Genomic DNA, 27,928 nt, shown 5'->3' with positions numbered 1-27,928 from the left:
TAGTGTAGCTTCTTCTCTGCAACATTTGAGTCCTCATAGAAAAGCTCTCACAAGAGACTGATTTTATGCAGTGATTGATCTTGATGAGGGGCAAGGAAAGTTAAGGGCAACTGTACTTCAAATGCTGTGAATCAGAGATTTAATACAGTCATAGTTGTTTCATGTTGCTTTTGACATCTTTAATTCACTCAGGACTTAAAGACAAGAGATTCCTATTTCAGGCTTATTTGCTGATATTAGTGTCTAGGGAACACTTATGCTTATAGGTCAAAACTGTTCAGTTCCAGAAGTTCTAGATGGTTTAAACCTCAATATGATTTAACTTTATTGGCTTCCATTTTCCCAGGGATAAATTCCAGCTATCCACAATACTACCTCTTTAACCAACTTTAACTTGTATACTCAGCAGCTCTGCAATAGATTTTGAAAGATAATGGTAACACTGACATAATTTAAAGTTTATATTTTATCAAATATTAACTGATTTTAATCAGTTTCTGAGATGAACAAAGTATAAATCTTTCCCACATTAGTAAACATACATCTCCTTTTTCCATTTAGTGTTTCTCAGGTATATATTTCTGTTCTAACTGGTAGAAGGTTAATACCATCTTTTCATGTATTTTCTCATGTCCTTGAATCATTGCAAAAAGATGCACAAGGTTTTAGCAAAATACTTTACAGACAGTATATATGTAAAAATTAAGTTTAAAGAAGTTATCTGATGCTATTTTTTGTACTGCACTTTTTTGTTTGTTTGTTTGAGATCATGGAATTAGTATTGAAAGTTCAAAGCTTACTAGTTATGGCTACTCTTTTTTAAGTTATTTAAGCCATAAAAAAATTGCAGACTCTAAAGTAAATTTCCCAGTTCTGTATCTAAATTTAGAAAAGTAATTTCAGATGCCTACATGGGAAATAATTTTTCTATATGAAATTTGTTAGCCCTTCAGAAGTTCTAAAAGAGAAAGTAAGTGCCTTATACAGCTATATTGGTAATCCCCTAAAAAGGGATTATGGTGATTCACAGTAATCCTGTTAATAAAATATTTACTTAGTTTTATCAAGTGTCCCTGGTGATCTTAATTCATAAATTCCTTCTTCTTCAGGTCTTGCAAGTGTCAGATCAGCATAGTTTATTAAGAATAGGAGACAAAATTACAAAATCAACAAGATGGTTGGGGAGGACTTTGCAGAGACAGTCCAGATTTATGTAGGAATCCAACATTTGAGACTGATTTACAAAGCATGTCATGAGCATGGGACTGAGATCTCAAGAATTTGAGATATATTTGAGAAAGCAGACAGTATTCACTTACCATGTTCATCCAGTAGTATGTTATCCGGTTTGATGTCCCTGTAAAATAAGGAAAGGAATGCATTACATTTCACACCCAAAGAGAATCTGCAATTTTAAAGTCATTCTCCCCATCTGGATATGAGGACCAAGTCACTTAAATCACTACAAAACCAATGAAAACCATATCATACATAAAGGCAAATGATTTTTATCTATATCTCTTTGCTGCCCCGAGGAAACATGCATACTACAGAGGCTCTCTAGGTTCCATTTCATGTGTTTTTGTTTTCATATGGTTAGCATTGACCTAGATTTGGTTTTCAAGATTATGTAATTTATTCTTTAAATCAGCAAGAAGATGAGATGAAAGGTTTCCATCTTGGACATGCCTGATTGCCTTGGGGACTCCACATTTGACAGACACAATAAATCATTTAATTGAAAACATCGGTGATCTATCCTTTCTGCCAGACCTCGCCATTCTGCCATGCTCGCACACATGATCACTCACATGGTGTAGAGTCCTGATAGCTCTCTTATGCTAAGCAGATAAGTCTGGCAGCTCTTAAATTCCCACTTACCTGTCAGTAACAGCAGATATTATACTGGGGAAAAGAGTAGGGTTAGGGCAGGATGGAGATTATGATGTGCTGAAGCATCAGCTCAATTCTGCCCTCTTGGCACAAGGGAAAAACATTGCCTTAGACAGTTGCACTTTTGAGATCATTTTCCATTGATCTATGTTCATACTGCTGTCAGGAGAGGTGGAGACAGCTTTTTCTTACCAGTGTTGGGTATTCCTACCCTCTTTCTTGGTCCAGCATCATTGCTCATGCTGCAAACATTTTCTCTCAAGGGGGAAACTCATCTCTAGGATGAGAGGAAACAGCCTCAAGTTGCACCAGGCCATGTTTAGATTGGATGTCAGGAGAAATTTCTTCACCAAAGGGTTGTCAAGCCCTGGAACAGGCTGCCCAGGAAAGTGGTGGAGTCATTATTCCTGGAGCTATTTAAAAGACATATAGATGTGGCACTGAGGGACGTGCTTTAGTGGTGGATGTGGCACACAGTTGAACTTGATGATCTTAAAGATCTCTTCTACCCTGAATGATTCCGTGAAACTCTATGAAAATCCATTAAACTCTTTAAAGCTTTATGAAACTCTTCTCCTTGCCAGCCTGGATTGGTCCTGGGTTTTTCTGACGCTGTAACTTGGTGAGTGTGATGCAGCAGTGTTGTGTCACACTGCCTCCTCACTGGCAGCGTGCATTTCTTGCATTTTTTGAAGCCCAGTTCTTGGCGTGGCATTGCCAGAACAGGAGATACGTCAGTCCATCTGTGTGATTTCTTTTAGCTAAGCGATGTCTTGATTATTCCAATTTTAAAATTTCCTTGAAAGTTCTATCCTGACTGAAATATATACTAATATAGATTTCACTAGCATTTTTTCCTCCAATGTTCACATAAAATTAAAAAAGAAAAAAGAGAAATGTTGAGAAAGGAAAATGTGGTACACCAGAATCCTATTTTTTTTGTTTTAATTAAAGAATGAATTCTAAAGTAAACATCATACAGGAATAAGATAGCAAAAGCAATCATAAAATATGTTTAACTTGTATGATATGATCTTAGCCATCACCCGAAGTCCATACCTTTATTGGCAAAAGAGGTAAGCTGACAGTTTAGTATTCTGAATTCCATGCTTTCTAGTCCTTCCTGAGAATCACATGGAATTGTGAAGTACACTAAAATTATGTTTACAATTTGTGTAGCAGGAGCTAGGGAGATGCAGAATAATTAAGAAATTACTTTGAATCATTCCCTGCACATTTTGAACTGATGTAGGAAGTATATGTGCCTGTGTAAGGAAAATAATCTCACTATTAATTGCCATCTGGAAATTTTAAATCATACCAATATTTCAGTAAAATCCTGTATTTCCTTCCTTTGCACAATTTACAGGCTACCTATAATAGACTAATTCAACAGCAGTTCTAGTTATTTCTGTAATATAAGGTGAAATCTTTCCTAGAGTCCATATGACCCACAAACTTCTAAACTCTGATACTTGTTTCTCCCGTAGCCACTGGTCATATCATATACCATATCAAAACCTTTTCTTCTCCTGACTTCATATGGGTGAAATCATGAGTTGGTTGAATTATTGTAGGAAATTCTATACATTTTAATATGTAATGTGATATCTACTCTCTCAATTGATGAGACACTTTTTGGAAGAACTGCTATACAAATGGTATCAAACAACATCCAAAAAGTCATTTACTACTTGGGTTTAATAACTGTTTTCTGATAAAAGTTGGAATTGTGATTTCATGTTGAACAATCTTTGTGGATTATTCATGACTTGAAAATATAGCAATGAATTTCAATGGAAATATGCATGTCACAGTTTTGAGTATTGAATTAAATATTTTAAACTTTGTCTTCACAAAGTCAGGCAAGCACAATCTGACTCTGTATTTCTCACAAGTAAAAAGATTAGGAATCACACCCAAGAATATTAGAGCCTGCCTTTGGCTTCCTAAAATCAAGGGTACTCTCAACATCACCACAAACTGTTTTCCCCAGTTTAGGAAAACAAAAAGTGAGAGTTGGAATTGTACAATTGTTAGTAACTCAACAAGAATAAAACTGATCAAAAGGAGAAATTCACCTTTATGATCTAATGCCATGTGTATAACAATGCAGCATCCAGAGATTGTTCATTACAAGACTGTACCTTTTCTATATCTTTTTTAAATAAAATTAAAAAAATGTAATATCTGCTATGGTATTGCACCATTAAATAGACTATCCATTTTTATTTCCACTAGAATAGACAAATCTACTTGACAACTGCATGTATCATCAAATATATTCTTAATGCAGATGCATCTGTAACGTTCAGAAAGTTGAGTGGCAAAATTAGATCTGTGCTTCTCTTTCTGTGACTAATTCAAGCAGTGTCTGATAGTTGATACAGATGCACACAGATCATAAAGCCTTTCCTGCCTAAGGGATCTTCCCCACTGTGGCTTCTGCCAACTTTGTTCATTTTGCTCAGAGGCAGGACTGTAGCTGGGGGTAGGTACAACATGGTACATTGCCTTGCACAGAGCAGCCCAACCCCTCAGTCCCTGAGGCAACTTGGTAGACTCATAACTGCCTCAAATCCGAAAATATGTTATTTTAAGCTGCTTTTACATCAGCTAAAGGTCATGGGCTAACTGGAGTCAGATGGTGAATAAGTTTATTAAGATGCTGGTTTGAGATCACATGCCTGGAGATGTGTGCAAAGCATAGTTTCACATGGCAGGTGAGAAAGCAAAGAGCAGGGTCACCAAAGTGTCTTCCAGCAGCACTCTGTCATGTGATTGTCCCCAGTTTACAGCAAGGCACTAAAAGCTCTCCTGTCCAGAGGCAGTTTGTTGAAACCTCAAAAGACTGCAGAGAAGCAAGGCCAATGCTCTGCCCTTGCACTGACCACTGCCTGCTAGGTACTGGGCAAGGAGAGTTTAACAGAGTTGATGGGAAGACTTGGCAGGTCTAGAAGCACTGTAGTTAAAGTTACTGGATGTATTGGGGGCTTACAGCATCTGTTACACAAAAGAGAGCTAGTTCCTTTAAATAAATACTCTAGTTAAAGTCATTTAAATAGTGAAAACATTGTTTATTTAGGAAGGGAAAAACTGTTTAGTTAAGCAGATTAAATTCAAACATGTTAAGTAAGTGAAATTCTGTTTTGGCTGCACATCAATTTTTCAGAAAATATTTTTCTCTTTAGCAAGTGTGTTTAAAAAACAGGGTCTGAAATTCAGTTCCTTCAGGATTTTCCTTTTATGCATATCCTTAGCTAAGAGAATGAATTGAAACACTCATTTAATAATCTAAGTATCCTGGACCAGCTGCTCATAAGAGAAATTGAGGAGTTTTTACAAGGAGCAAACTCACTCAGAGCTTGGCTGCAGAAGAGCCCTGAGCTGTCCTCTAACCGGTCACCAATCAATGACTAGCAGAGATGTGGCATTGTCCTTAACATAATAAACAGAACTTTCTTAGTCTGTACCACTTTCTTTTTATGTACAGAAAATATCAGAGCAGGCATAACTAATAAAAGAGGTAGCCCAAGAAACTCAGAGATGCAGATAAAGAAGGAAAAAATTTGGAAAACTCACATTTATTTGTCACTTTTTGATAGTCTATGAAACCATTGCTAGCTTTCTTCAATTACCTTAGCTATAAATGTCAATCTAAAGCTGCCTGAAAGATGAAGCTACAGTAAGAAGTGCATATAATTTCCAAGCCGGAAAGATTTATTATATAAATTATTTGTATCTTCTATAATATCTAGGCAGAGTGGGCAGACAATGCTTAAAGATATTCCCTCTGCTTGGAGGAAAACCATGAGTGTGGCTCAACTCATGCTCATTGCGTATGCCGGTCAGAGTCCCCTGAACTCTGTGGAAAGGCTCACAATAACCATAAAGGACTTAGGTTCCAGTATCTGCAGTTTTAAATATATCTTCAATCAATGTATCTTTCTGGTGTTCCTAAGTGGGGTAAAAGCAGATTTCTAAATTAGGAAACAGAGAAATCATGCAGTCTTCATCCTTGAAGGTTTTCAAGACCTGATTGGATAAATCCTAAGCAATCTGGTCTAAACTGAAAGCTGACCATGCTTTGGGCAGAGCATTATATTAGAGGCCTCTGGAGGCCCCTTCCAGCCTGGATCGATCTGTAACTCTATGAAAAATAGTGTATCCAAGTTCAACATTCATTGTTCTTATTCCCTCTCCTTTTGGCTACAAGGCAGTTTATGAAAGACTGAAGAGATCTGGGAGAGGACTATATATGTGGAATTTAGTGAGTCTTTCATTTAGTCCATTGCAGCTTCAAGCTAGTCAGAGCTTCTACATGTTAAATTCTGTCATAGGTCTAAAATGCTTGTGAAGATATAGTAGGAATAAGTAGCCTATCTTCAGCATGAAAAACGGTAAAAATTGAAACGCTCTGCAGTTCAGCATTTGAGAGGTGTAACACAAGATTAGCTATGTGAAGTGGTGAAAGAATGAAGATTATTTAACCTGAAGAAACTGCAGTAAACTAAGTGATGATATTGCCAGTGCCAGATAAAATGAAGAACAGATACAAATTCTATATGTACATCAGAAGGGGAGAATTTGAATAACTCATTGGCATTAATGACCATAAATAATCTTTCAAAGGTCACATTTTTGTGTTCTTCTTGTAAGTCAAATAGGCATAGAAAAGAAGTCTGAAAAACAAGTAATGATGTCATTTGCTCTAAAGCTTGAAATCCAGAACAATATCAAAAAAAGTTTCACATTTACTGCTACTAATTATCAACCAGGACATTGTAAGTTTTGATCTCTGTTAATATTGATCAGACTGGAAGAATCAACCTAGAAATGAAAAGTGTTTGGTTGAGGTAGTCAACCATGAACTGCCCAGTTTTCTCAAAGGAAAAATAAAAGTGATGGCTGGTTCATTGACTACTACTTCACATTGATATCAATTAATTCTAAGTAGAAAAATATTGAAAAAAGGTGTTATTCTGTAATTTAAAACAAAAGTAGGTCCTTCAGGTCATCTGACTTCATAGCATCTGAAAGAGAAAAATCAAACGTTAAAAGATCTGGGAAAGGCTGGACCAAAAAAAAAAATTCCCTGAGAGTAAAGAACAAAGAGATAAGGATTGTTTAGTTAACAGAAGAGATCTGTAAAGTATGATGTGACAGGCATATCAAATAATAAGTAGTATCTAGATGGTCAGTAGAATTTTTCTATTTGCTTTTGGAACCTGAAAGCAAGGCTCATATTTGGTAAAACCGAAGTGAACTAAACAAACAGTGTTTTATTTATACAACTGAGAATTAAACTCAAGTTGATTACTACAAGACATAATTGCATAAAAATACTTCAGAGGCTTAAACAAAGATTTAGCCATTGATGTGAATAATATAACTATCAGCTAGAGTTCCTCCAGCAAAGATTAATCTAATTGTTTTAGGAAATAGCTTCTACAGCAAGTACAGGTGCTGCCTTCCCTTCACCTTTTTGAAACACGTCAATAATAATGTCAAACACAAAATCTATGCTTCTCTTTAAACCTGTGACAACTGAAAAACTAACACTGCCCATCTGTTTTATTCTGCTTTCATGTTTTGCAGCAAACATAGATACATACCACATACACACACTGCCACATACACACTGACATGTTGTGATTCTTTTGGTTTTGCCTACATTTCCTTGTAATTTCATCAAAAGTTTCATGTTTTTCCAATAGAGAGACACCTGTTTTTGGCCAGTCCAAGCAGCTTTTTTTTAATATTATCAGGGGAAATATTTCAGTTATAATAGCTCTGGATGGGTCTGAGTTCACATGTGTAATAACCCCTAACCCTTTGTTTGGTTTCAGTAAAAAAAATGCAAAGTACATTTTTTCAGCTTTATGTGTGGTTGTGTTCTGATTAACAACCTGAAGTTGTGCAGAAATAATTACAATAACCTCAGTTTACTGAGTACCTGATTCTCTCAAATATTAAATTATTCTCAATTGTTTTCTCATAACCCATTGATATACTATCAAATATACCTGACAAGAGTATTTTCTTTATTATTTTTTTTTAAGTGTAGTTAGTCACACCAATATTTCACATTGGCATATGTATGTTCACAAACATATACCTGATAGCATACATAATAGTAATCTAATGTGATATGATTGATAACAGTTCTTAACAGCCAAAGAAATGGCAACAGTTTGAGAAATATGTTCAAGTTCAGATGAGACTTATCATTGTATCAGAGCACTGAAGTGAATTATATTGTATATTTTAAAGGGATTTATCCCAATTACTGGAAAAAAGTGACAAAATTCTGATTCTTACAGATATTTGATATTTAGATTCATAAATATTACACATATCCAATGTGTGCAGTTTGTAAATAAAGTGAGTACATACATAATGAGGTTTTCTTACAGCAAATTTGTTGAATCTTTGGATGAAAAAAAAGTCAACATATACTGGCCACTGTACAGCCAAGAGAGGAATTTGGTCAGAGGAGCTTTTGTTTCTATAACAGCAGTACAGAAATTACGTATCCTCCAGGGCTGAACTGTGCAGACTACCTGTCAAAAATGCTTACTTGAGAAATATCCTTAAGAAAGTCTGAGGCATCCTCTCTTGCTTTGACCAACACCTCATCAGTCTTTTATCTTTTTAGGTTTTTTATTCCTGATCAACGTTCTCTCCAGTTTCAGTAAATGTTCAATGGTATTAAAACAGAATAACAGAAAAAAAATCTCAAAATCTATCAGATTTCCATCAGATGAACAGGAATGAAAGACTTCTGACTGCTCCAGGCCTCTGATTGCCAGTCCACATATTCCTCACTTAGATCTCACCAGTAATTGCTGCCACTTACTGTAGTTTCATAAAATGACCTTCAGAGACTTTCATTTCTGGTCTAATGAATGCCATGCCATGCCATGACCCTGTGCATGACTGTAAGTTTGGAAATTAAAAACTTCAGTGAAAAAGGAAATGAGCTGAGAAGATGTGGTGTCACAAGAGACCTGTAAAGAAAAAACTATCTTGTGGATACTTACGTGTACAAATCTGGAGGTGTTTCCACAAGGCATCACCTGTGGGAACTGGGGCTGTTTAGTCTGGAGGAGACTGAGGGGAGATCTTATTAACATTTACAAATATCTAAATGGTGGATGTCAGGAGGTTAGGACATCCCTATTTGTAATGGGATGAAGCTGGAACACAAAAAGTTTCATTTAAATATAAGAAAAAACTATTTCACTGTGAGGGTGACAGAGCAGTGGCACAGGCTGCCCAGGGAGGGTGTGGAGGCTCCTTCCTTGGAGGTCTTCAAGACCCACCTGGACATTTTCCTATGCAACCTGACCCAGGTTGACCTGCTGCTGCAGGGGGGTTGGACTAGATGACCTCTAAAGGCCCCTTCCAACTCTACCATCCCATGATTCTATGATTAGATCTGATACCCAAGCCACTGGAATAGTTAATTTCAGAAATTGTCTTTCACAGTTCATGTGAAACCAGAACAAGAATGAGGAAACAATGTCTGTTAATAGAAGCTGCCAGCCAAAGGTGTGGACAGTAAATGCAGAAACAAGTAACTGAAATGATGAAAAAGTAGAAGACCGGTCCTGAACTTTACATATTTAAACTTGGGCTAATTTATTGACAAGTAGAGACAGGTTACACAGGAAATTTGTTGTTGCACAACCTTCGCTGAGATGAACTATTTATAGGTATAAAATAATACACCTTTAAAAATGATTTCTCTCTTGAAAAAAAGGAAAATTCCAGCAGAGTTGAGATCTACTAATTCTGCTTGAAAGCAAAATAAACTGCTATTTTATGCCAGGATATACATGCATAAATTTATCTTCTGAGACGGGTATAATAATTAAATCAACTCAGTCATTTCAATTTGCACTTTCTGGAGCCTGTTATACACAGAGGACTTGCAATGTCAAAGGATATCACTTTCTGTGTCCTGCTCTAGTCTGAAATGTCAAAAAGCCTAAAATATTAATTGGTCTAAGTTCCATCCAGTGGAACTTAATTAGTCAGTCCCATCTCCACACAGAAAAGAAAAATAAACCTGTATTTCAGACTTGAAACAAGACATGGAGCCAAATATGTAGTTTTGCAGTAATTTACCAGATACAGTTTCACAATCATCAAATTCCAGTAGAAGACTTCTTTTTTGAAATAAGTACATCTATATGGATAGATGGATATCAGGTGTCTTAGAAAAAATAATGCCTTCCTTCAGACTAACAAACATTTCAACTTAAAAGGTAATCTGTTTTTATTAGTGTTTTAATAGCTTTATGATATTTTAATTACATGTTCAAATGTCACAGCGTTCATTAAGGCAACTTCTAAATCAAGAAATTTATAGAATCTGAAGAATTCTGTGTGAAAAAATGAGTAAAGGTGTCAGTAATTCATTCTGTAAAATTGAAACACCTTTGACAACTTTCTATACATGCACTCACAATAATATATTTATCATCAATCAGAAATATGTAATTTTGTTATTATACAATCTGTGATGGATTATTCCTGAAGCTGAGGTACTCAACAAGTCAGCAGGCCTTGCAAAAAAAAATATTATTGGGTTTCCTATTTTATATATTCAGTTTGATTTGAAATCTTTTGTTTTCTCTGCAATTTTCAGTCCTGAAGCTTTAATGAAAACCAAAAAAAAACTATAACCACTTAATAATTACCTGGTAGCATGCATTCATATTATACTAATCAGATTCCTATCAATCAATCCTTTAGCACACTTCAGAGCCTTTTCTCTCTGTGTGTCGACAAGACCAGTTTCTAGTATATAGGCAAGATATAACTGCTGTAATAATTATGAGAAGTGAAAAAGCTCTTACTAATGAAGGACTCTGAAGACCTTACCTCTTCCTATGTTCCTCTAAAGAGTGTCTGAAAATCTGGATTAAGTTATATAGATATATATCTAGACACGTAGATATACATTCTAGATATATAGAAATACGTTACTGTGATGCTGAGCATTGTGGCACCTGCAGTTCTTTTTTGGTTTAATACTATTTTTTCCAGGTCTCCATGAGGATCTTGAATTTTCCTAGCACTGAAAATAAAACTGACAAGGAAAACACCAAAACATACTTATTTACAAGTACCTCAACTGGAACAAGCTCGTTATTTTCTAATTTTATTTCTATTTGGAAAAAAAATACAATAATGAAAATATCTGCAATTGTCTATTTATAGCAATAGGTGGCAGTAATGATATCTACACCTATCTCAATGGCCACTGGTATTTGGAAACACAATATTTGTCTATTTTAGCATGGAGGAATAGTTGTAATGGATATTGTTATCCCAGTTGAAGAAAATAATGCTTTTCAAAACAGAAATCCTATACTGAGTACTTCACATTTCTGGGTACATATAGCCAAAGAATAGTCTTCTTTGACTAGGATCTGCACCTGAATTTGTGTAGATGCTGAATGAAAATATTAAACACAGACTATTTCATTATATTGTTCTTCCTGGAGATCCAATATAACTTTATCACAGAGGTATTTACATACCGCAATAACAAGAAAAATAGATGAAGATTCCTATATGCAATAAAAGCTGGAAAGATTTGTCCAAAGGGGAATATGAACCTATACTTTGTCTCCACTCTGTTGCTTTGTATAATGTCTCAGAAACTACTGTTGGAAAGTACCACTGCAGCCATATAAATTGAGCTTTTACATAACAAAGCCCAGACTCTATTATGCAGGATTCCTCTTCCGGACACAGTGGGTTTTTTTCCAAGTGAACATTAATCAGCACAAATGACTTGCAGGCAATCTGATCCTTAGTTTTCTTCTTGCCTGAAGGACTCAAAATAATGACAACCGTGCCACTTCCCTTGCTAGAACTGTTTTTGAGAGGTAACACTAGACATTAACACAACCCTTGAACTTTTGGGTAGCTCTGAGAAGAACCTTGAACTATCAACAGCATGATGATGCCAAAATATCACCATATTTCAAATTATAAGTCTTTTCAGTCAAATACTTCTCCAGATCACATGGAAGAGTCAAGCAGTAATTTGTTGATAATCTCACATCTGAGGACTCTAATATTTTCTGTGTTGTAGCATCAAGTACTGCTGACACTTTCTGTGCATATCCTTATGTGTGAATCAGCTTTCAAAGAACAGGTGACATCTCTGATAACCACAGGAAGTGCATGACTCATTAGATGCTAACTGGAATGTGCATTTGGGAAGAATTAGCTGGTCCAGCAGGAAAGCACAAACATTGCTACTTCTTTGCATGATACCACATGAGAGCTTTTGACTAGGAATAAGGGTGAGGATGTACTCAGTGTGTACTCTGCCAGCACAACTATCAGTCTCCTTCCAGTAACAAGCATAAGTCCTTTTCCAATTTGCACAGGCAGAAATCCATGAGTGAAGCTAAATGAGAGAATAAGTGACATTTGTCCTCTACCTAAGGATAAATCAGGAGTGCATTGTTACTGATAAGCATGTTTGTCTTTATCTGTTGTAAAAACCTAGCATTAAAAGTGTGATGGTTTGCAATTGTTGAAATTCAGATAGCTGCTCCTTTTTATAGATCCGCCCTCTATGAAACACAGAATAGATCCGTTCAGATGTGCTGCACCTCCAATAGTTTGCACAGCTTATCAGACAAATTCAAACAGAAAAAATATAAAATAGCCCACACCTCTGCTTAAGTCAGCCACTGTTTGTAGCATGTAATTACTGCATAAAGTCCTTAAAAAATGCCTTAAAAGCCATACCAACTTCTATAAGTAAAAGTTCAGCAGATGCCTGTTAAAACAGCAGTATCCACAATAATATCGCATTGGTTAACAACTGTTTCCTTCATCCATAACAAAGTGCAACTAAATACAACCAACATGGCTGGCAATTCTACTATGTTTCAGCATGGTGGACTTCACATGCAAGCCAAGGAGGGTGACAGCAACTTCCAAAGGTGAGTGCCTGGGCAGTCATCCCTTCCATGCAGCAGTGAGGTTTCCCATTAAGCACGTTTTCTGCTGATCCATGTTTCAGCAGTACAGTGTAGCGGGGAGAAGGGCTGCATGCCAGCATGCAGAAAACAGTCATGTCATGCTGTCTTGTTCACTCTGATCTGAAATCCCAAATGCTAGCATGAATGTCAGATTCCCCATCACTCTCAGCATTGCCAACCTCTCCTGCTGGCTCATGCCCATGACATGAGAACCATGGGTACAAATACTTGGGCATTTGTTCCTCAAATTGACCACCAGGACATATCACTGAGAGGAGGCTGAATATGTTCCACGGTCAAGTGAGCTTTCATGTTCTGCATATACTTCCCCTTGTGGGTGGTTTGATAGATTTAAGACATATAAAAGTGAGCTGCAGTAGATCAGGATGGCAGGTGCAGACAGTTTGCTTGAAACAAAATTGTATTTGATAAATGATTTAAAAACCTGACCCAATACTACCTGAAATGTCAGTAGCAGCTGTCAGGTCTTCCTGTAAAATTCACAAATTATCCTGTAAAATCTGCCAATTAATCCATGGATTAATGTTATGAAACAGAAAGGCAAATATCTGATTTTATGCTGCATTTGCTCCCACCAACCAATCTTTAATGTTTTGAACAGAAGTCTCACGACACTTTTCTATCACCAGCCTTACCTATCCTGGAAAGGTATGTAATAAACTGATTCTAGGAATAACGTTGAATGTTTTTAAGAATGAACATCGAGAAAGAAGCTCAAAAATTAGACTTTGTGCAGAGAAACTGCTGTTACAGTAACTTCTTGCACTGAGATTATTATAAGGATTACTCTTGTTACTTATTCAATTGAAAACAGAGATGGGATTTAGTTCTCAGGTTAAGATATTTAGATTAGGTTCTATTTTTAATTATGTGCCTATATTCCCATTTATAGTCAATGGATGTACAAACAATATGGTCATTAGAGTGTAAAAAGCCATTCAGATGACTGCATATTTTTGGATGAGCTTTTTAGATTTTGTTTTAGATTTTAGATTTTTTAGATCCTGACTAGGAATCCACTTGCTTGGATAGAAAGCTAAAAAAATTATAGACTCCTGCATTTAGGCCTTGGTGAATTGTGGAATAATGTTTTTATAAAACATAAGAGACATCTTGCATGCTTTCTGGAATTATGAAAACAACTGGGGATGTTCTCAAGTCAAATTATTATAATGTGTTATCACAGAAGCACAGGCAGGTATTTGAGCCCATTGCCGGAGTCAAGCTTCTGGCACTTATGGTCTTGTTTGACATCATCTCACACCACAAAGAACTCAGTCCTTCGTGCATGGTGTATTGTGCAGAAGTTAAAATGCCTTGCACACTTATGAGGTTTTTTTTAATTTGCTACCATCAAATAAACCAGTCTCCTCAGTTGTGGCATGAAAGCCTCTGAGGCTCTGTATGGTCTTTTAGCCAAGTCAGGTTAAGAGGAAGGAGCCCAGTTTTTCTCATTTCCCTCCAGACAGGTAGCCATCAGAATCCTAGCTGTTTCTGGTTCAGGGAAGCTGGCACTGACACACAGAGCTGCTTTTATACAACTGGAGCCACATATCAGTAAAGTATAATCTTGTCTGATGTAAGGAAACTGGTGACCAAGTATTTCTCAGGAAGGAAGAGCAGACAATGCCTGAGCACTACTATTCTTCCCGTTAACTAAAGAGTTACGCCAGTTTGATGTTCAAAATTCTAAACAACAAAGGCTTAATAATTCAATTTCTAAGCTTTAGAGCTCACATGCTATTCCTTTTTGACACTATCTTCCAAAAGCAAAAATTAAATAATGATAAGATAAAAGATTGTTGGCTGGAAATGGACATCCTTGTCTTTTTAAGAAGTTGGAAGAGGAGGCTTCTTCCCATTCCTTTTTTCTCTGTCCCTTCTTCTCTGACTGGTGATGGTGCAAGGAGAGGGAAGAGAGAGAAACAACCATCCAAGGTCAGTGAGGAAAGAGAGGAGGAGGTGTGCTGGAGCAGAGACTCCCCTGCATTCTATGGAGAGGACTGGTGAAGCTGAGATTTGTTTGCATTTTGTTAAAGACCCCACACCAGGGGCAGAGACTCATTTTCCTAAAGACTCCATGCCAGGGGCAGTGATCCTCTTCATTAAAGACCCTGTGCCAGGGGCAGTGGCTATGGCCAAGAGAGGACATGTCCCGTGTGAGGGACTCAATATTCACAGAAGCTGTAACTGTGGAGAAGAACTCATGCCAGAAATATTCAGTAAGGACTGTGTCCTGTGTGAGGGACCCTGTATCGGCAAAAGCCTCAGCTGCTGGGGAGAATCCACACCAGAGAAGTTCATTAAGGACTGTGTCCTGGGGGAGGGACTCTGCGTTGGAGCAGGGGAAGAGTGCCAGGAGTCATCCTCATCTGAGAAGAGAGAAGTGGCATCTGTGAGAGACTGACCACATACTCTATTCCCTGCCCCCCTGAGCCATTGAGGAGGGAGGAGGTAGAGATATCGGGAGCAGTGAGCTGGGCCTGGGAAGAATCCCACTCCTATTTTGCTTTTGTTCTGTTCTGTTTCTTGTAGACAGTAGAATAAGCTTTCCTACTTTCCTACTTTCCTCTCTAAGTCAAGTACTGAGGGTCTGTTTTGCCCAGAACTGTAATTGTCAGTGAGCCCTCCCTGCCCTTGTCTTAATCCACAAAAACCTTGGTTATTTTTTTTCCTCCTATCTCCCTTCAGCATCCTAACAAGGGTGGGGGTGGATCGGGAGCACTGAGCAAAAGTGACTGTCGTGTTGCTTCATTGCTCGCTGGGCTAAACTACAACAACAACTAATGCATTTAAGTAGCATAAAAGCAGAGCAATGCATCATTCTGGCAATAGGTTTTCCACCCATTAAATATTGCTAAGTTACTATATTAGTAATTGTTACTGACAATTACAATAAGTCAATTATTGTTTGACTTGCATTCAGTATAGAACTCTGACACTTGTGGAATAGACTTATTAAGCTGATAGTTTTAAAAAGGACCATATTTTAATTTTTGTAGCAACTTGAGAGAGCAACATAACAAACCTAAAACTGCCCTTCCCCACATCAGCACCTTTTCTAGGAATACTCAGGGAGATTCACTTCTATGCCAGTATATTAATTCTTCTCTGCTGAACTCTGAGTAAAGTTTTTCACAATTGGCAAATGAAGCTATTTGACTCTAACAATTACTTGGTACCCTCAAATGTCTTACTACCAACTAGGTTTTTTTCTTGTTACTGGCTCTCGAAAGTGTAGCTGTTCAGCTGACTGAAAAATCAGCCATGCTCACTGAAGATCCAAATTGTGAATTCATGTGCCAGACATTCAGACCTCCAACCAGTTTGTTTTTCTAAGACTGTTACTAAATTGATACCTCCTGTGTCCTTTTTTTTTTCTTGTAGTGTTTTTTTTCATTCATGGCATCTTCTATCATTCTAGTTCCATTGTATATCTTTTGATGTTGAATGATAACAATTACAGGGAAAGAAGAGATTTAAGGAGTTTTAGTTTTTACTAAAAAAATAACCAAATCTGAGGACTGAATAAACACAGAAGAAATTAGAATTTGAACCTGAAAAAGCTTATAATCTGGACTAAATCTAACAGCAGACTAAAGACATTGTGTGTATATAGAAGGAGGGCACACAATTTTATCAGAAGAAACTTATATTTATCTTCTAAAGTAGCTGTCCTCATAATTAAATCTCCAAACCCCCAAAAAAGTGTGAAACATGCAATAAGAATATCACTGAAATAAACTATGTGACTACAATGTGATTAGACACAGAATAATCACCATGAATGAAAAAACTAAGAGGAGCTCCGGCCTTGCATTGTTTCTACCATTAGAGTAGAAAGCAACACCTCTGCATTCATAACAGCACCAAACTTTCACACGTACAACAAGACGAACAGATATTTGACTGAATAAAAATAAATAGCTACTGGAGAGAGGTTGTTTTTCATTCTTGTTATCCTGACTGTAAAGATGATTTTGATCATCAGTGTAAAGAATGACCAAATTTACCAGAATCTAATTTAGTGGTTTATTTATATTGTACTGCCTACTGAGTGCAGTTTCCACCTTGCACGGACCCAGTTTGGCACCATATTTTAAAGTCTTTTCCTGCAGACAGGAAACTTCTACATCTGTTGAAGTGCAGGCTTGTCTTGGTTCCTCCACTGCAAGCAAGTGCAATTATCCCCACTGGGTCAGGAGGAAATTCCCCTGGGGATGAGTGTAAACTGTGCATGCAAACATTGGGAGAAGCAGAGGCTCATCGGTAGGATTGTCTGTCATAAAGCATCAAAGCTTTGAGCTGTTGTGCTTTCTCTTCTGTCAAACCCATCCAGAGGAGTTGGGACAGGAGTTCACAGAGGGTATAGATATGTTTGAAAACAGCCTCGAGGAAATGCCCTGAGGAGCTCTCAAAAAAAGGATGTAGAGAATAGATACAAGAGAAAAAAAAAGTTACAACTTCAGCAGAACAAATCTCATGTCAATTTGTACCCCAACAGATTATTTGTTTTGAAAGAAGAAATTCTGTCAGATGATCAGTGCTACAACTCCCACCCTCTCATCTCTGTCTATCTGCTAAGTCAAAAATTGTACAAAGCAAACTACTTCTCAATTGAAATACCAAAGCACTACTGAAAGCTTCTGAATGCATTTCTAAGGCAAGAAGAAAGCTTAAATCGCAATATCCTATAACGAAATATCGTCTACCATACCATGGACAATGTTCACAATTGCCTTCAGTCTTAGTTATTTGCCATATATAAAACCAAAACTTATGTTGTAAGGAAGCCTCCAAGGCAATGCCAGAATACTCTATATATATGTATTGTCCATGCAAGCTGAAAAAGTGTTGCAACCATTGGAGCAGAAACAGGAGAAAGAAGCAATTGTCCATATGCTTATATTGGTTTACATTTTGCTCTGTCTGAAGTTTATAATCTTTTTCTATATTCCCTCTCTCCCTCTACATACTTTAATTAAAGATTTTAAATTCCTTCACTGACTACAAACAAAAAGAATCACTCAAGCACGCTGCATGCAAATCTGCCACTTCAGTGGAGAGAATATGCCTGCATATAGTCACAATTCTGGGAAATTTCTAAGATGCAAACATATCTGAATACTTTTAGCTTCACATTAAAGCTTTGAAGAAAAGGATCAATACTGTATTAGAGGAAGTTTGCTCTTCTTCTATTACTTGTTAATTAAGATTTCACTTCATTGCTAATTTGATATTGCTGGTGAGAGGAGCTTTCGTTCAGCTTCTCCTCCTCTCTCCTTCTCTCCCGGCTGTCACTGATAGGTGGGGACAGCAGCATCACCCTGGGATGATGGAGGTGGAGGCTGGACGCTCACAAAACCAGGGTAAATCAGACAGCATCATGTGAGGCAGGCAATTAATACTGTGGATAGTTATGCCTATCTAGAAGGAGTATGTAATCATTTAAATTATTTGCTGAAAACTATTTAAATGTGGTTATTAATACTCTAGATTGTTATATTTAGAATTACAATGTCGATATGCTATTAATATGGTGGATATTGCTAGTATACATAAGTTGGGAACAGATTCTTATATTAAAATCCCTTGAAGTTGTAAAGTAACACTAAGAAATTTGTGACAGATTTCTGTGAAAGGAAGATGGCTCTGATAACAGACTGTATTGGCCACAAAGAAACTGATGATACACTAAAGTAAGAAATTAGTATAAACCAAATCAGATTTGCAGATGGAGACCTGAGATAATCTTGACTATTGAGCTCTTCTTCAATTCTGTCAACATCTCCTGCTTCACTGTCTGAATCTATGAAAATGACTCGTGATCAAAACCTTAATACTGAAGAGTGGGGGAAGGAAAGAAACCATTTAATTTCATTATCCACCAATAGAGAGATAAATTGTGGAGATGATAACTGTGGTATTTTAATACATATTGTGTGCCCTGAAGATTGTTCATATAAGTCTTCTCTTCCTAATAGGTAGGTTATTGTAAAGGGATTGTTAAAGAAAATCAGGAGGAGGAAAACAGTTACACAGACAGGTGACAGCAGCTGATTTAGGTGGTGGATGTGCTCTGCAGAAGCTAGAACTAATTAATAGGAAAATCATTACAACTCCAGAACAAACTTCAAGTTGGACTTCAAGAAAACTGTCTGGAAGACAGACGTAGGTGAAAAAACCCCAACCCCAACATTATGGTCCCTGCCACTGGAAAGGGGGAAATGCAGAGCATGAAACTGGCAAATGTGTGAAATATATACATGGACTTTGTATGCTCCCTTCGAGTACACTCCATATGTATGGAAAGAGCATGCTGAGCCCAGGTGTCAATGGACCTGCTGGTATCTCCAGGGTGTTGGCTATCACACTCACTGCAGCAACAAGCTGTATGGCAAGCTAATTCCCTAGAAGCTTGTTGTTGCCAATTTTCAAAAAGATTTTTACCTCCTGATATGACAGAGTCTGAATTTGCCTGAGTCTCAGTTTCTCTAAACGGTCTCCCATTCCCATATACTCAGCTGTGAACAGCGTGAATTGCTGATTCCATCTATGAAAATGCTTTGCTCTTCTCCAAGAGAGAAGTGTTTTTCAGGAGTAAGGGGTATGGAGCTACAACTAGTAGGAGCAAGTCAGACACATATAAGATAACAATGCCCTAGGATTTGTTAAAATCACATATTATTGTGATTTTAGATTTTTAGGAAACAAAAGCTTTTTTTCATGGATTTTTGGTTGCAGCTAAATGACAGTGAGGTACTGAGGGATTCAAAAAATCTTTAAATCGATGTCTAAATATTACAATTCGGATAAGATTATTTGAAATGTATAGTTGAATTATCACAGAATCACAGAATGGTAGGCTTGGAAGGGACCTCTAAAACTCATCTAGTCCAACCCCCCTGCTTTAGCAGGTCCACCTAGATCAGGTCACACAGGAACGTGTCCAGATGGGTTTTGAAAACCTCTAGAGGAGACTCCACACCTCCCTGGGCAGCCTGTGCCAGGACTCTGTCACCCTCACAGTAAAGTAGTTTTTCTTTATGTTTAAATGGAACTTTTTTGTGTTCTAGCTGTTGTCCATTACCCCTTGTCCTGTCACTTGAGACAACAGAGAAGGTGCCATCCCATCCTTTTTTCTGAAGAATCAGTAAGATGTAACTTTTTATTCTAGATACATGCTGCACACTCCTCTGTGTCTAGATCATATCTACGCTTGTCTGTTTGTTTTTAAACAATCAAATAAGTAGTAAGAAAACCAACCATAATCACAGAACTTATTTTTTTAGTGAAGGATGCTTGTTCTCTAGAGCTGTACACAGCATAAACAAACACTTAGGATAGGCTTAATTTAGGTTATCTTTAGTCACTACAAGTTTGTCACCTCATGTAAGATAGTTGGCCAAGTTCAGTCTACAGTTCAGATCTTCCCTCTCCTAAACTGGACTGGACATCTAAATTTTAAATGTTTTCCTTGGTTAAACAAAATATTTCACTTAAGCCATTCTTACCAATTTGCCATAAAGAGGAGCATGAAAGAAAGTATCAAGAGGAAACTTTAGCTGCTCACTTGAAAACTATAAGGGATCAAGCAATCCGTTGCTGACTGAATGAGGATCACTAAGCAATGGAGTATGAAAGGAGAAAGGACATGGTGGATGTCTTTTCACATGAGTGATGGAGAGAGAGCACACTATGCTCACCATAAAAGATTAAATCAGTGACAGCAGCAGGACTGGAGCATCTGATAGGGCATCATGCATCTTAGAGCAGTCCCTGTATCTCTTCCTCAATACAGGCAGTTTTACCTCATTAGTAATCAAATCTCTAGATGTTGAAATCATTTCCAAACCTACTTCATTTATTTGCAGTTTGTCATCTGGCACATCAAATAACCTTTTTTTTACTGTTCCCAAACAGAAGTAAAATCAATTTATCTTTTTAGGTAGAGAACTCCATTCAAAAATTAAACTCTTGTTCTCTGCATATTCATTACTTAGGATATCTAATTATTTTTTTAAGGACATGATTGAAATTTAAATAGCTTTTTTGCCTAGAATTTGCGAACCACTTTCTTTTTGATTGGTACTGATTTTTCTGGTTTCTGTGCCTTGTGTTTGCATGGTATTTCCTTTTTGGCTGGTTTTGGTATGTTTTCTAATTTGCTTCACTTGCATAACTTATTATTCTCTTCCTGGAAATAACATGGGCTTGCACTTGTTTAAGGAACATTATATGATGGCATGGAAGAGACATGGGAAGACAAGAAAATTCAATGGACAGCCCCCTTGAACATTCATGATGTTTGGTACTACTTATGAACAGTTGTTGTATATTTTTTTTGTCATCTGGCTCTTCTACTGCAGAATCTACAACATTTTCTTCTTCATCTGCACACGCTTAACAGTAAAAACAAAAACACAAACCAAAAAACTACTAGTATGAGCTGAAATCCATAAGGAATGGTATCATTTTAATATATCCTGGTAAATCTCACTTTGACACTATTCTGCCCATGACATCTGTGAAAAACAACAAAAGATAAATTCTCTATTTTCAAATGAGTTCCAAACTTGATTATTGCTTACAGATAAAATGGATCATGTTATAAAGGGAGCATTTTAAATTAGAGCTTGTTCTTTTGGTATATGGTGTCAAAAGTGAGACTGTGAACATCAATTTTAAAGAATAGTCTAATCATTTAGACATATTATCTTATTTCACCAGAGTGCTGTACACCTTGAAAAGCTCAATGGTAAGAAACAAACAGGCCTCTCCTATACCATAGCCCAGCCAAACAGTGCTAAAGGAAGAGCACATTTTGTCTAGCTGCTAGCAGCAAGACACCACAGAATCACAGAATCTTAAGGGTTGGAAGGGACCTTAAAAGATCATCCAGTCCAACCCCCCTGCCAAAGCAGGACCACCTAGAGTAGGTCACACAGGGACTCATCATTACTCTGCAGCGGATCAGATGGCAGAGGAAAATATAAAGTGTGATTTGTCACCATTTTCCATTAGCTTTTGCCCACCCTGTACTGCTGTTCAGAGCTGAAATAGCTCCTGATGCTACTGTCCATTGGAACTAGAACTTACAGGAATGGAAAACAGAGTGGTGATCACAGTAACTACACAGCACAAACCTGCCAAGTCAGACTGGTGCTAGTCATATCGTGCTTCAACCAAAAATTTATATGTATGCTGAGGTACATACACATGCACACAAAAATAGTTTTGCATTTTAAAAACCCACTGAAACAAAAAAGCCCTGGGCACGCAGATCAAACGGCTATTCCAGTGTCCTAAAATTGTGCTGGAAGGTTTTGAGCAATATTCTTATCAGACATCTGTCACATTCAGCTTCCTCTCTGAGGAGATGAAAACCAATGGAGCCAAACAATGATGAGAACTTTTAAGGGCAATGCAGTTACCACTTACCCCCTTAGAGAGAAAATGTGATTTTATCAGCACAAGTGTGTTACTTGGGCAGCAGCCGCAGCACTTCAGGGCCAGTGCTGCTCCAAGCCAAGGCTCTAGCTGCAAAAGCATCCTGGGAGAGGCAACACTGGAACTACTGCTGGAAGAACTAGATGAATGAAAATAAGCAGTCCACTTTGGTGAGGAGGCAAGTAGTTTTACAAAAATACATGAACATCAACATTTGTGAGAGGAGAAGGTTGAGTTGCTTATGACTGAAATAAGTTTGCTCAGTCTTTGACAGGAAAATTTTCTCTAACGCATTATTAATTGATATTGTACAAGCAGTGCTGTAAAGAATGTACTCATAAAATCTTGAACCAGCAAAATGTTGAATTTGATTCAACCTTTGAGAATGAATGAGACCACATGAATTGTCAGAATCCTTTCTGTGTGTACTAGATCTGAGGGTCTATAACAAACACCGTTCATCCAGCTTTTAAAGAATTATGTTTTCATTTAAGAAATGTGGATAAAATGTTTTTAAAGCAAGGCTGTGAGGAAACAAGTTTTTGTGATATAGCCATTACCTGTGACCAATAATTCACAAATATCTCAATATTAATTTAGCTGCGTTGTAAGTTAAGTGAAAAACTTCCCCAGAATAGTCTTCAAATTACAGCTTTTCATTTCAAAGTATTTATAATTCTGAGTGAACATCTATGTTCAATAGGGCTGCAAATCAGACATGCAGTGCAGCATTTATTATTGTGCCATAAGAAATAAATCCACTGTTGGAGGCTTATGTGTGACAAATATGGATTTTATATACATGGATGTGATTAATAAAAATTACAAGTTTCATAAACACACCAGAATAGTAGTCATTTTTACACTATTTATAGTTAAAGATGCCCCTGCAGGAACTATATTTCTCTTGCTGAAATCACAAAATCATGGAATGGTAGGGGTTGGAAGGGACTTTAAGGATCATCCAGTCCAATCCCCTGCTTAAGCAGGTTCACCTCAGGTCACACAGGAATGCATCCAGGTGGGTTTTGAAAAGCTCTCGAGGAGACTCCACAACTTCCCTGGGCAGCCTGTGCCAGGGATCCCTTACACTTAGAGTAAAATAGTTTTTCCTTACGTTTACATGGGACTTTTTGTGTTGTAGCTTATGGCCACTACTCCTTGTCCTGTCACTTGAGACAACAGAAAAAAGTACTGCTTTATTCTCTTGACAAACATCTTTTAAATACTTGTTTTAATGAGACTCCCCATTTTCTCTTCTCCAGACTAACCAGCCCCAGTTCCTGCAGCCGTTCCTCGTAAGGAAGATACTCCATTCCCCTGATCATCTTGGTACCCCTGCATTGGACTCTCTCCAGAAGTTCCCTGTTTTTCTTGAGCTGAAGAGCCCTGAACCGGACACAGGACTCCAGATGAGGCCTCACCAGGGCAGAGTAGAAGGAGAGCAGAACCTCCCTCGACCTGCTGGCCACACTCTTCTTGTTGCATCCCAGGGTGCCATTGGCTTTCTTGGCCATGAGGGCACATTGCTGGCTCATATTTAGTTTATTATCAACCAGGACTCTCAAGTCCCTTGCTGCAGAGCTGCTCTCCAGCAGGTCAACCCTCAGCCACATTCAAATGACTGTCAGATTCAAAGTACACAACACTAACCACAAACAGAGCAAATAGAGAGGTGTTGCATCTGCAAGAGGAACTGGTATAGCACTGATGTGCACACTTCTACATCCATTCATACATGCCTGATAACTCCTGTCCCCTTCCTTACCACTTTCTTTTATAGCAGACTCCTGAGCCTGAAGATTAATCTTCAAGAAAGCATTCTGTCATGTTGCCAGATGCAATAGTAATGGAAACCTGAATACATTCCATACACATCTGTAAATATTGAGGAGGAGTTAAGTTCCTGACTCACACATGATATATTCCATTCTTTGTAATATTGCAATTTGAAAACCCACCTACCCAGTCAGATGAGTCATTCGAATATTCTTTGTAGCCCAGACAAAATTTAGTAGGGGGCTCTCTCAATGAATCTGTGACTTGCTAACCTTATTTTTGCTGACAATGCACTCATTTAAGAAATGAAAAAACTAATACAGTTTTGTAGGTCAACATGTGAATGCTGCCTGGAAACATTTGTTCATAATGATATTGTTGAGGTCTGCTACCACAAAGAATAAACACCAATCAGCTCATTAGTTTCATCTCTGATCAAGACAGTGTGTTTGCAACAATAAAGTAATGACTTCATATCTCCTCACTGTGCATCACTGCTGGCTCAGGTCTTGAGACAATTTAAGTCAACATTGTTCTCTAGATGCCAGTCATGCTACAGAGATTTATGGGAGCTGAAGATCCATCCTGCAGAGTGCTGTTCCAGGTGGTGGTGAGGTAAAAGGTAGAATGTCCTGGATCTCTCCTGGCAAAATCAAATGTTCATTGGCATGTGGATCATTTGGTATTTTATGGTAATTGTTGGGAAGATGAGGCAAAAGGGTCCTTCTTGTGCCACAGTTGGGTGACTTGGGCAGTTAAGCAGTGAAATGTGAGTCATGCTCACATCTCAGGTCTGTCAGCTTCAAAATAAACACTTCTATAACACAGTGGAGTCCTGAAACAGATTCTTTATCTTTTAAGCAATAATCCTAGCTAACTATCCTGTGAGACCCACCACAGGCTAAAAAAACAGGTGTTTTGACATGTCTGATTTTGAGAAACCTTTTGGTGCAGAGTGAAAGCAAAAAAGAACCCCTGAACTTGCTCCCAGGGGAGGCAACCACCATCTCCAGACTCTCATGCCTTCCCCTGTCTCGGTGTAAATCAACAAGTCTTTAAGACAGTGGAGGTACTCTATAATACAACCAGTGCAAAAGAGACAATTAAGTAAAATCAAGTGCTTACTAGTCATGATCAAGTAATACAAAAGAGAACAAAGTGTCTTGCCCAATTTCACAGTTGGATTATGGCAATGCAGGCAGTGTCATGAAAAACTATAAACAACCTCAATGACTTCAATCTAGTCCTTCATTCTCTCAAGACATCTGCCATCTTTCATAGACTTTTCTGTGAAACATTTTTCAGTCTCAGACTTGTAGCAAAATACAAGTTTTGATTATGAGCTGGATCCTCTCATGAATGTTTTGACAGCTTATTTGCATAAAACGTCTCATCATTAAAATGAGGGTGAGAAAAATGCTCATCAATTTGTTTTTCATGAAGAATAATCCTTAAGGCATAGAAACAAAGGTCAGCTGAAATTCTGAGCTCCACTGTTATATGCACTGAGAAAGAAAAACTTACACAAATACACGGAAATGTACTAAAATAAAATCAGCATGTTAAAGATACAGAATTTCAGAACACTGTAAATCAGGAAGGAATATAAAAAATTAGCCTAAAAAAGAGTTAAATGGAGGCTCAAGCCCATAATTTTGTAATTTCACAGTTGCTGTGTTAACATAGAAAGAGAAGCTACCTCACTGCTTCAGTTAAATGCCAAATTATCTAAGGAAAACAAACATACCCTGATGCTTAACACCTTTTCTGACATGAATACTATGATTGTCATCTGTATGGTAGTAAAAATAATAGATTGTTTTAACATAAGAAGTGCAAAAAGGATGCACTATCCATCACTATTCCAAATTATTCTTACTATTTCTCTTATTTCCCCACCTCTCTTCTTCCTTCCGACCTTTGTGAAGATTCTGCAAGTAAACAAGTTATTCTCAGCCTTTGGTTTTGTGACCTTTCCCTGTTGTTGTTTTCTGAAGTTGTTCTACTGGATTACAACATTTTTATGTTCAGGAACTTTGGGGCACTGGAGAACCAAACATAAATTAAAAGCAGTCAGGATGCTGTTATGAGTTGTATTTTGTGTTTTAAGATCGTAGTGAAAAAAACACATCATAGTATGAGGTCAGAACAAGAAAAAGGTAGTATGAAAAGGATATCAGGCTACTGAATGGCTGAGGGTAGAAAATACTTTAAAAAACCTTTTCAGAGTCAAATTCCAGCCTTGGATAATAATGAAAACATTTCAAAGGTTTTGATTAAATAAAATCATGAAATCAGATATGTGATAAAATTCTTCCACTCTGCCAAAAGGAAGCAGCCAGTCCCTCAAATGAAATCCACTCACCTATGAATTATGTGGTATCTCTGCAAATAATCCAAGGACAATGCCAGCTCACAAATATACAGCTTAACAGTTCCTTCATTAAAGTGGACGTTCTGCTGCAAGTGGTAACGCAGGTCTCCTCCAAGTAAGAGATCAACTACCATGAACATATCTTCTTCATCTTGAAAGGAATACCTGGAAGAAAGAGTTACAGCTGAGATCTCAAAGTGATCTGCTCATGGTAAGTCCATGATTTGCTGAAAAGGAATACACTATTTTCTCACTGCTGTGGTCAAATCCTGCAATCAGACTTTGATTGTGGTGGGACCCTCTGCATACTAAAGGCAACTAGAGCTTGAACTGCTGCTGTATTGCTGTCTTGTTTTAACCATACATTAATACCTGAATGTTGATAAAACAATATTGAAAATACCTTCCAGGTTCTCACATTTTTAAATAATCATACACTCATTCAGTTAACAAAATGGCTTACCTAAGATCAGCAATAAAATGGAAGGCCTTGAAACATACTTGATATTCACAGCCAATGGAAAGTATCCTGGCGGAGCTGAGAGCTGCTATCCCAGGAGTATTTTCCAGATTCAATAAATATACACAATGTTCCATTAGCTATTTTCTATCACTTGCAGTATATCTCCAAATTCAGTAAGAAATAAAAATGCAATTTTAGTGCCTAACAATGCATATTTTTTCAGTCTGCAACTTACATCTTATAAAATGACAAAGTCTTCATGGTTACTGACTGAATTCCTCTGGACTCTTTCCCAGAACTTCCTATAGAATACTCTGAGGATCAAATTTTGATCTGATTTAAATCCTGTAAATACAAAGGTGTAGCCAGACAATGTATAATATATATATAATGCTTGGGCAAGCAGGAATTTTCATATGTTTCTACTTACCTTGTCTATGCTGCCATTGCTCTGTTTATTTGTGATCTGAATAAACTGACAGAAACTCTGGTTTTCATTTCTGAATGCAACTGTCTAAGATACAGTATTTTAGACTTCCCAAGTGGGTAATGGTGAGTACCTTATTTCTAACATGAGGTCACTCTTGTCTTAGAAATTGTTTTGGAATTAATTTTGATATGAAGCTATATTAGCTTATACTAGCTGTGGATATTAACTGCTGAGAGGTGATACACAATGATAGTGCCTCTTCCATCACCTCTCCTCCCATGAGGTGTGTAATATATGTTGGCTACAGACATGATTAAGTTCTGAACTATAAAATATATGTTAAGGAAATGAAAAAGAATGGGCTTCCAGAAAATCTATGCCCACTCTCCCCTCAAAGGTAGAAAAGTCTATATTAGATTATTTTAATTGACAGTTATGTACAGTTTCACTTTCATTCCCAGACTTGCACTTTCCGAATTGGGGCACTGCTTAAGGGTTGT

General features: G+C 37.4%; 1 protein-coding gene across 1 annotated transcript in view; it reads right to left on the bottom strand.

Annotated features, from left to right (window-relative positions):
• STK32B (serine/threonine kinase 32B) overlaps positions 1-27,928 on the bottom strand; it is a 191,361-nt gene that overhangs the window by 62,818 nt on the left and 100,615 nt on the right. The window contains exons 4-5 of the mRNA XM_061992970.1: positions 26,527-26,700; positions 1,320-1,357 (exon numbers count right to left, since the gene is read on the bottom strand). Of these exons, the coding sequence (XP_061848954.1) occupies positions 1,320-1,357; positions 26,527-26,700 (212 nt within the window). The remainder of the gene's footprint in view (positions 1-1,319; positions 1,358-26,526; positions 26,701-27,928) is intronic.

This window comes from Colius striatus, chromosome 3 (genome assembly GCF_028858725.1).
Source record: "Colius striatus isolate bColStr4 chromosome 3, bColStr4.1.hap1, whole genome shotgun sequence".
NCBI lineage: Eukaryota > Metazoa > Chordata > Aves > Coliiformes > Coliidae > Colius > Colius striatus.
This window is presented reverse-complemented; position numbering and strand designations above follow the sequence as displayed.